Source organism: Corticium candelabrum, chromosome 7 (genome assembly GCF_963422355.1).
Source record: "Corticium candelabrum chromosome 7, ooCorCand1.1, whole genome shotgun sequence".
Taxonomy (NCBI): domain Eukaryota; kingdom Metazoa; phylum Porifera; class Homoscleromorpha; order Homosclerophorida; family Plakinidae; genus Corticium; species Corticium candelabrum.
The window spans coordinates 2,931,177-2,941,522 of NC_085091.1; the positions used below are offsets into that span (position 1 = coordinate 2,931,177).

General features: G+C 41.2%; 2 protein-coding genes and 1 long non-coding RNA gene across 3 annotated transcripts; all 3 read left to right on the forward strand.

Moving 5' to 3' along the window:
* The first annotated feature begins 3,049 nt into the window (after positions 1 to 3,049).
* LOC134182759 (uncharacterized) lies at positions 3,050 to 3,802 on the forward strand. Its single transcript, XM_062650198.1, has 2 exons — positions 3,050 to 3,148; positions 3,225 to 3,802. The coding sequence occupies exons 1-2, from the start codon at positions 3,105 to 3,107 to the stop codon at positions 3,595 to 3,597; spliced, it is 417 nt and encodes a 138-aa protein (XP_062506182.1). The 5' UTR covers positions 3,050 to 3,104; the 3' UTR covers positions 3,598 to 3,802.
* A 3,231-nt stretch (positions 3,803 to 7,033) lies between these two features.
* On the forward strand, positions 7,034 to 7,515 carry LOC134181882 (uncharacterized). Its single transcript, XR_009970213.1, has 3 exons — positions 7,034 to 7,130; positions 7,194 to 7,372; positions 7,431 to 7,515. It is a non-coding gene; the product is annotated as an uncharacterized LOC134181882 (long non-coding RNA).
* A 129-nt stretch (positions 7,516 to 7,644) lies between these two features.
* Positions 7,645 to 8,971, forward strand: LOC134182663 (uncharacterized). The gene is made up of 3 exons (XM_062650097.1): positions 7,645 to 8,072; positions 8,135 to 8,337; positions 8,401 to 8,971. The coding sequence occupies exons 1-3, from the start codon at positions 7,755 to 7,757 to the stop codon at positions 8,762 to 8,764; spliced, it is 885 nt and encodes a 294-aa protein (XP_062506081.1). The 5' UTR covers positions 7,645 to 7,754; the 3' UTR covers positions 8,765 to 8,971.
* Positions 8,972 to 10,346: the final 1,375 nt, after the last annotated feature.

Genomic DNA, 10,346 nt, shown 5'->3' on the forward strand with positions numbered 1-10,346 from the left:
GAACCGTACGTTGCAAGCGTTTGTTCACTAGTTAGACAGTGTACTTGCAAATTTCCTGCTGGTCTAGTTAACTAAGTAATGATAGAACGTTTTGTACTCGCTGTCTTGGATCTGACTCTTGTTCTGTGAGCGTGGGTGTAAACATGATGTCTCGATAACTCTTGACAGAAAAATGATTCTTGGCATCTTGGCAAATTGTATCCTAAGATTACGTAGTTGACCACGCCTTTTAGCGCACGTTAGGTCGGACCAGTGGTTCAGAAAGCGACTTGCAGAATGATGTGTCAGTGCATGGTTAGCGCATAGCGGTAGTTGGGTTTTACCACATGTGGCACGCTTTGTGTGTGTGTGTGTGTGTGTGTGTGTGTGTGTGTGTGTGTGTGTGCGTGCGTGCGTGCGTGCGTGTGTGTGTGTGTGTGTGTGTGTGTGTGTGTGTGTGTGTGTGTGTGTGTGTGTGTGTGTGTGTGTGTGTGTGTGTGTGTGTGTGATAGTAGTCAGAGAAGAGAGCAAAAGTCACAGCAGCATAAACTAGTTTAAAAATATATGTTGTAATTTGCAATTATTTAGATCTCAATTTTCTCAGAATGACGGTCAACGTGATTGTGATAGTTTTGGTGTGCGACTTTCTTATTATTGGTCATAATGGAGAGGCAGCAAACAAGCTCAACTTGAAAATGGCGACCTATGTTTCTGGTCATAATCTAGCAGCAACTCTCAAATCCTTACATCTAGGTGAAGCGGCACTCAATCGAGCACAACGGGATGTGAAAGCTGATGATCCTCAGTGGGCTGGTGTTGTATTTGGTCTCTTACTTCCGGCAAAATCTTCTAATGACCCTTTTTCTGACTTCCGTTGTGAAGCTGTTCTTGTTGGTCCCAGACATGCTCTCACTGTTTATCCAGAATGTAACCCATCAGATGGTGATTATCATAAACATCCGGTGAGCAATGGAGGCGTAGACTTCAGGTACTCTAAAGATGGGGCTGAAAAGCGTGTTAGTGTAATTTCGATGTGGCGAAAAACTTTTACATATTTTATGATTGCTCTATTGAGCGAAAACTCTGATTTTCACGACGTAGAGTTCCCCATTTTATCTTGGCTAGGAAAGCCGTACTACGGTGATTATGATCTGTTTGTGGAACGGGCTTCTCAAAATCAAATTATAGTGTACAATGCAGCGATGAATTTTATTAACAATAACTTCGAATTTGGTGAATGTTACAATTGTCTCAAACTGGAACGCAAATCACCTACTAATGATAGAGGAGAAATGTTGCCACTGAACGGTGCATCATTTTGTAAAATTGCAAGAAAAAACGTCAGAGCTCTGGTTTCTCTCAACTCGGGACTTGCCATTTCTACTTGTTCTTGGTCACAGTTATCGTTGTTTAAGATGTCTTCCTATATTTCATTTGAGCCAGTGAGGAACAACCGCAATTACGTGTGTGGTTTTCGGTGGGATTGGAATGATGTGAAATCTTTGTACGAAATAGGGTTGTCAGTTGCCTCATCATTTCCTCAAGACAACGTTATTCCTGACGGCACGATAGGTACGAAACAGTTGGAGCTAAAGCCTGTTTCTACTTTTTATGTTTGTATTGTTTAGTTGCATCTTGGAACATGAACTCTCTTGCTATGTTGAACTCTAATGTTCCTCTCTGGCAGAAACTTCTGAATGTAGTAGAAGACATCTTTACAAAAGCAGATATTATTGCTTTACAAGAGGTTCGAGGATTGGATAAAAATTTAGCCATCACACGTCTTCTGGAGCGGCGTCAAGAGCTGAAAATTGTATCCAACGGGGAGTTTGCGTTTGTCTACAATAAGAACAAAGTTACACTAGTGAAAGCTGATTGTGATTCTCTCGAGATGTATGCATACTTTTGCAGATTTCGGGTACAGTGTACTAGAGATCAATTATTTTATCAATATGACGTTTATCACAGAACTGTCTGTGTTGGAATAGTTTGACCGAGCAGAGGTGTTTACTGTCTACAGTGCTCACTTTAGCAGTGGAGACGCTAAGAAAAGAACAGAGCAATTTATAGACTTTCAGCATCACACAGAATCAACGACTTCATCGACCAGAATAAAAATCGTTGCAGGAGACTTTAATCTTAAAGGGGCGGAACATAAACTTGATGCCGTGCAGTACTTGTATGTATGCATGCAACCGCTCATATATATATATATATATATATATATATATATATATATATATATATATATATATATATACTGACTTTTATTGGCTTTTGTTTTCTCTATAGCGTTCAATACCGCTTCCTTGAGGCTGGGTCTACCACAGTTGCTAATCATTTTGACATGATACTTGTCAGCGAAACTCTGCGAATGCCTCATCATTATGTGTTTCCTCGCAAAGGTGGAGGTTGGTATGAACCTTGGATACCATTTGTAGACAGTGTTAGACATTGGTACAATCGAGAAGTTTTGGGGGCGGTAAATGACGATAACGAGAGATCTGCGTTGCGCGCTAGGATGCCACGCTTTCGCTCCATAGAGCTAAGCGATCATTTGCCTGTGAGAGTAGAGTTACGTGACGGTTTGTACATTGGAACTTGGAATGTGGCTAGAAAACTGTCATCAAACCATCTACTGTTTGATCTACCCACAACTTACGCAAGAGTGCTCTCTCTTTTCAGTATCGTAGCTGTTCAAGAAGAAAGGAGGGAGCCGCCGAATGGCATAGCGTACGGAAAACATTGGAAGTGCTCTCGCCCTTTGCGTGGCGGCGAGATACTGTGCTTTGGTTACAATGATGGCATAACCCTTAAGGGGTGTAGTGAAATCGCTTTTGTGCAGCAAGAGAATAGAAACCAACGATCTGCTTATGGCTGTGTGTTCAACGTAGGTCATTTGCAGGTTTGTGTGCGTGAGGATGTATTGTATACAGGTTTTCGTAACGTGCATGTCTTGTATGTAGTTGGCTCTTGTTAACGTGCATGTTTTGAACGAGTGCGATGGTCTCAAACCGATAGTACGGCGCACGAATGAATTGATCGACTTCATCAGGCAAGCTACGACGGACATCCAACTATCCGGAAAAATAATAGGACGTAAGAATTGGAGAGATGCTTACATAATGGGAGACTTCAACTGCGATGATATAAAGAATATATGGAACTAGTAAGCGCACGATAAATTATTAACTTTAATTATAAATGATTAAGATCTCGTATATTTTAAACTTGTGCTTTTTCAGCAATCCAGACAAGATGTGCAAACACCAGAAGTCTCTTTCACCACCGTCACCCTGGACGTTCACTCGCATTCCGAGTAAGAAAACGCTGGATTACATTTTTAGCCCGGAATCTGCTCAAAGCGATACACACGTCCCTGGATCCCGGTATTGTGATGTCATAAACCCGGAATTATGGGTTGAAAGGGACGAACTACTTATTCCTGACAAGTTGTTCCCACTGCCGTACAGTTTCATTAGTGATTGGACCGAAGTTTCAGATCACTTTCCTGTGTTTATGAAGTTTGAAGAGCCAAGAAATCCTCAAGGAGATCTGCAAACCAAACGATCAGAGCTTGGAGTGAATCAGGTGTGGACACAAGCACCTACAACATAGTTACTACTGCTAAAGAGCAAAATGACGACATAGACATGGAATTAACGACCTGACTTGCTGTTTGCGTGTTATTATAGATAATTGCATAGCCACAGCCACAACTTCTGTCTCGGGAAACACAGATACTTGATAATTGTTATAGTAACGTTCCTGCTACGCGTTCTGGTGTATTTAGTACACAAGTTACAGCAATATATACTGTAGTTACTCGTTCATTGTAAGTTGCGCACGCGTAATATGTCTACGACGTGTACCACAATTTAAAGTATTGGAACAACCTTTTGCTGATAGATGCAAAGCTCAAATATACTAACAAAGTTTAATTAATCTTGCAATCATGTTAATTGCTAGTAAGTACAGACTACAGTACTGCACCTTTCATAATATAATATGTAATAATAATATGTATTTTGGTTCTGTCTGAAGGGCTGGGTGGGCTGGATGGGCCATGCATGGCCACCCCACTATTAAAAATAGATCTCCACCACTAACCGATTGGCGTACATTTTCGATTAAAGGGTCTGGCGAGTCGTATACACGGCTTTGCCGACAACCGGAGCCGTATGCCGACATCTAGCCTCGGAGTCCCAGTCGGTCACACCTAAGTAGATATACGGGCATTTGTATTGAAGCAAGCTCACTTGTCTTCTCTTGCCTGACAGATGCAACCAATCAAGATTCTTCTCGTTTCCTCAAAGAGAGTAAACAGTCCAAGGTGAAAACAAGGTTTCAGCCTTCGTGGTTCGACCAGTGGGCTTGGCTACAAATTACTAGCTACAAATGCGCATGCAGGGAGTGAGAGATCTTCAGTTCACTTCGTAGACTCAAGAAAGCACAATTATTCTGTTGCAGGATATGGGATATCAGGATTACTTTACCAATCAAACAGTGATCAGTCATTCCGATGCTTTACGGAAAGGCAGTTGCTTGTGTGCGTGTGTGCGTGCGTGAGTGCGCGCATGTGTGTGTGTGTGTGTGTGTGTGTGTGTGTGTGTGTGTGTGTGTGTGTGTGTGTGTGTGTGTGTGTGTTTGTGTGTGCAGGGTAGAAAATCAGTCACGACTTTAGTCTGACAGTATACTACTAGTATATGATCAAACATGACATTGGGAAGTCATGGTACTGTAAGCAGTGACGTCAGTACTAGGCAATGCTATGCGTCTAGGCATGGCTTTATTTTGTCTTTGTGAAAAATAAAACTTTTATACTACTCATACCTAATTAGATAAAGTTACAAAGAAAACTTGTATCAGCAGTCAAGACTGCTTGTGAATCTTGACTGCTCTAGTAGACCGAAACAAGACCAACATTTTTATGTTTGTTTGCAAATCTGTGACAAAACTATCTCTGCAAAGGTTTTCGGCCAACGCGGACACATGCTGTTGTACTTCCGGTATGTATTTGTATGTATAAGGAGGTACACGGGGTAGGTATACGGGGCATTACCGCATTCCAAAACTTTCAGAGACGGCTGATCTTGACTTGGCGCTCTTGCAAGATCGCGGTGTGCTGAACAGGCTGGGAATAGAGTGAAGGTGAGACATTCAACTCTGTAGACTGCAAGCTTGCATGCCATTGAGACAACTAACGATCTACTTACAGCTTTACGCATTTGCACAACCTACCTACTGGTCGAGATAGCAATTGGCCTAATACGAAGAACGTGCATGGAAGACTAGAGATTTTCAGAATTTTTCAAGCGCAAGGGTGTCGAATCTTTTGAGGACTGTCGCCCAATAATTGGTAGCCTCGTTTCCAGACTCTCTCGCGCTAGTCTTGTCCAGTGCCCGTATGACAAGTCCAGTTCGGAGCGTGTGTGTGTGTGTGTGTGTGTGTGTGTGTGTGTGTGTGTGTGTGTGTGTGTGTGTGTGTGTGTGTGTGTGTGTGTGTTGTGTGTTTGTGTATTTGTGTGTGTGTGTGTGTGTGTGTGTGTGTGTGTGTGTGTGTGTGTGTGTGTGTGTGTGTGTGTTTGTGTGTGTGTGTGTGTGTGTGTGTGTGTGTGCGCGCGCGCGTGCGTGTGCGTGTGCGTGTGCGTGCGTGTGCGTGTGCGTGTGCGTGTGTTAACTAAGAATGGATGAAAACGTACTTGAGGAAAGCAGAATAAAAACAGCAGACATAAATAATTATAAATTTATTTTTAAAACGTATGTTGTAATTCTTAATTATTTTGTTTCTGAATTTTTGCAGAGAAATCTTTTCAACATGATTGTGATATCCTTTGTGTGCAACCTTCTTATCATAGTTAGTCATGGTGCAAAGGCAGCAGACACGCTTGACAAAGAAATGGCAACCAATGTTTCTGATCTTGATCTAGCAGCAGCTTCGTTACCTCTCAAATCATTGCATACATTTACTGCGCCGCCCAAACGAGTTAAACGACAAGTGAAGTTTACTGACGCTGAGTGGCCTGGTATTGTGTTTGGTCGCTTAGTTCATTTAACGTCTTCAAACTCTGTGGCCCTTCGTTGTGAAGCCGTTCTTGTTGGTCCCAGGCATGTTCTTACCGTCTTTCCGGAATGTAACCCATTATATAATTTTTACAAGAATCGATTAGATCCAGTCTCCAAGATGTGGTTTTATTTTTCTAAAGATAATAGTGTAAATCATGTTCCCGTAATTTCAACTTGGCGCAAGGATTACACAACCTTTATGATTGCTTTACTTCATCCCGACGTGGATTTTGGCTACGTAGAGTTTCCTATTTTGTCTTGGCTAGGGGATCCGGATGTTGGGGATTACCGTCTGTTTGTGGAACGAGCTCTTGGCTATCCAATGAGGTTAGTGTTCAGAACGGAAACATCAAGTGTCAACGTTCTCGGTGGTGATGAGTTTACGTTCGGTGAATGCTTGAAACGTGTTAAACTAGAATCTACCTCTATTAAAAGTCATGTAATGAAACTAAACGGTGCATCATTTTGTAAACGCGGAGGAAATGACGTCAGATCTTTGGTCTCTCTCAGCTCGAGACTTGCTAGATGTTGGTCTCAACCATGGTTTTTTGGCGATTCCTCAGTTGAGCCTACGAGTAACAATCGCAACTATGTGTGCGGCCATCGATGGAATTGGCAAAATGTAAGAGATCTGTATGAAATAGGATTGTCAGTTGACCCATCATTTCCTCGAGATGACGTCATTCCTGACGGTACAATAGGTAAGAAGCCATGCAGTTGTATAGTGTAAAAGCAATTGTTCGATTTTTATCAGTTTAATGCATTGTTTAGTTGGATCTTGGAATATGGACTCTCTTTCCTTGCTTAACGTTAACGTTCCTCTTTGGGAGAAAATTCTGGTTGTAGTAAAGGACATCTTAACAAGAGCAGACATAATTGCTTTACAAGAAGTTTGGGGGTTCGATCAGAGCGAGGTCATCAAAGAGTTTCTAAAGGGCCATAATGATCTGAGATGGACAAGTTTCGACCAGTTTGCATTTGTCTACAAGATCAAGAAAGTTGAGTTAGTGAAGTTGTATGACAATGGTAAGCAGAAACCCGACTGTGAATTTTTCGAGTCGTATGCATACTCTTGCAGGTTTCGGGTAAGAAAAAGAGATAATCCCATAAAGTTGTATTTTAAACTAATTACCTGTGCGGTTCAATAGTTCCATCAGAAAGAGAAGTTTACCGTTTACAATGCTCATTTTACTAGTGGCGACAAGGCAAGAAGAAATGAGCAATTTAAGGATTTTCAACGTCGTACCAAGGATTCGACAAGAATCAAAATCCTTGCGGGAGATTTTAATCTAAAGGCGAACGCTAAACTGAATGCCGTGCAGTACTTGTATGTACGCAAACGTTGTATCGTTTCTGACGTCTTATTGTTTTTTTTTCTTTTTTAGCGTCGAGTACCGTTTTCTTGACGCCGGGCGTACCACACTTGCTAGTCACTTCGACATGATACTTGTAAGCGAAACTCTGCGCATGCCCCACTATTATGTGTATCCCTATCATGAGAATGGGTATTCATCTTGGAGCCGGTATATTAGATGGTCTCTACCGCACAATGTTAGGAATACGTATAATGACGAAGTTTTGAGGAAAATAAAGGTACAGTTATCCGACTCGAATCGTTTGCGTGTTAACGAGCCACGGTTTCGCTCGATACAACTCAGCGATCATTTGCCTGTCAGAGTAAAAGTACGCGACAACTTGTTTATTGGAACATGGAACGTGGCAAAAAAACTGCCGTTGAACGAAAGCCCACTGCTCGTCACGTACACAAGGTGATGTCTCTTTTCAGTATTGTGGCTGTTCAGGAAACGAAAAAGTCACTACAGAACAGAGCGTTTGGAAAATACTGGACTTGCTCTCGTCGTCTGCGTGGCGACATACTGTGCTTTGGTTACAATGATGACATAGAACTGAAAGGGTGTAGTGAAATAAACTTTAGCACTAACGTTCAAAACGGCAATTTGGTGCAGCAACAGAATAGCAACCAACGACCTGCCTATGGCTGTGTGTTCAGCGTGAACAATGACGAGGTTTGTGCACTTGACACGCTGATTTAATACAGTTTCATAGAACAAGTGTCTCTTGTATGTAGTTGGCTCTTGTTAACGTGCACGTTTTGAACAAGTGCGATAACCTCAGACCGATAGTGAGTCGTACAAATGGATTGATCGAGTACATCAGAAACAAATCGACGGATATTGAACTAGCAAATAGAGTTATAGGACCTCAGAATTGGAAAGATGCTTACATCATGGGAGACTTTAACTGTGATAATATAAAGCTTCAGTGGGAAAAGTAAGTGAGCAATAACGTTAACTAATCGACTATTTGTTTATTAATTAAAATTGTGTTACGCAGCGATCGCAATTGGATGTGTAAGCACCGGAAGTCTCTTTCGCCACCGTCACCGTGGACGTTCACTCGTATTCCGAGTAAGAAAACGCTGGATTACATTTTTAGCCCGGAATCTGCTCGTAGCAATACACACGTCCCAGGGTTCCAGTATTGTGATGTCATACACCCGGAATTATGGGTTGAGAATAAGCAATTGCTTATTCCTGACAAAATTCTTACTTTCCAACCGTCGTATAGTTTCATTAGTGATTGGATGGAAGTTTCAGATCACTTTCCCGTGTTTATGAAGTTTGAGGCTCCACGAAATCCTACAGGAGACCTGAAGAGTAAGCGATTCACGCTCGGAGTGGTGCAGGTGTGGCCATGAGCAACTTACGTATACACTTTAAGGCTAATAAAGAGCATGCAAAATGGTGACATCACTTGGTACTGCGTAAACTGGCGTATTTGCTGTTAGCTAAGCTTGTAGTGCAATTGATTTTAGTGCAATAAGCTAAGGCAATTAAATCATAATAATAGCGATGGCCACAGCTGCTGTCTGGGACACACGGTTAGTTCACAAATACAAAACTTAAAGTGGCACAGTCCAGATTTATGCGCATGCTCGTGAAACTGCCTGCTCGCGCGGATTGCTTTTGCCTCGCTTTATATATATATATATATATATATATATATATATATATATATATATATATATATATATATATATATATTAAACCAGTTGCCTAAGCTGACTTTTTCGTGTCTCTGTCAGGATTTTTGGGTCTAAAGTTCTTGACTCTTCAGTTGTGATCAAGAGTGCATTGAGCCCACAGTTTACACAAACTGAAATTATTGATTAGACCTTGTTGCAGTAGCAACTTCTAGGCTATTTAGCTTAATTAATCTTGTCAAATATGCCAGCCATCTAATTGGCTGCATGTGTAGCCTTATCTCCTGCATTACGTGCAATAAACAGCAATTTGTTGATTAGCTAATGCGGCCCAATGTCAATGCAATTTACGTTTCAACTATGCCAATATATCCGAACCTTCGATTTTGTATCATGCAGAGTCTGATTCTGTTGCAATCGTCGAATCCTGGCTTTCCTTACCAGACTCTGGGTAACTTGTTTCACAGTCTGTTTCTCGTGATCGATTGGGAACAACTAATCTGCTCCTAAAGGACACGTATACCGAGGCCGTAGGAGAATGAGCGATTTATTCACAGGCCCGTAGGCTGGGAGGGTTTTGGGGAGGGGGGGGGGCTTTGGACGAACCGCCCGGTCAGCCTGTGAAGGTCAGCTTTCGATCCAATGTATGTATGTATGTATGTATGTATGTATGTATGTATGTATGTATGTATGTATGTATGTATGTATGTATGTATGTATATATATATATATATATATATATGTATATATATATATATATATATATATTCTTCTTCTATGCAAACTACCCCAAACTGCCCCAGACTACCCCAAACTACCCTACCCACCCAGTCCCTAAACATAGCTACATTACAGTAACAGGAAAATTCCACAAGTCATCAAAGTCCAGGTTCAGTCTACTGTATAATAGCTTGGCATTATACTGCCACGATCTCTCTCTCTCTCTCTCTCTCTCTCTCTCTCTCTCTCTCTCTCTCTCTCTCTCTCTCTCTCTCTCTCTCTCTCTCACACACACACACACACACACACACACACACACACACACACACACACACATATATGTATTCATGCAATCCCTACATTTTCCGTTATTTCTCTATATAGAATATGTTTTAATTAATTGTAGTGTTTATATATCTAAAGAAGATATAACATAAGTTGCCCAAGCAAAAAATGGGCTAATTAGCTAGTAAATATATATATATATATATATATATATATATATATATATATATATGTATATAATTTGAAAGGCTAAAAGTAACATGTATGTAACGTCATTGGTCTATTTTAGTGT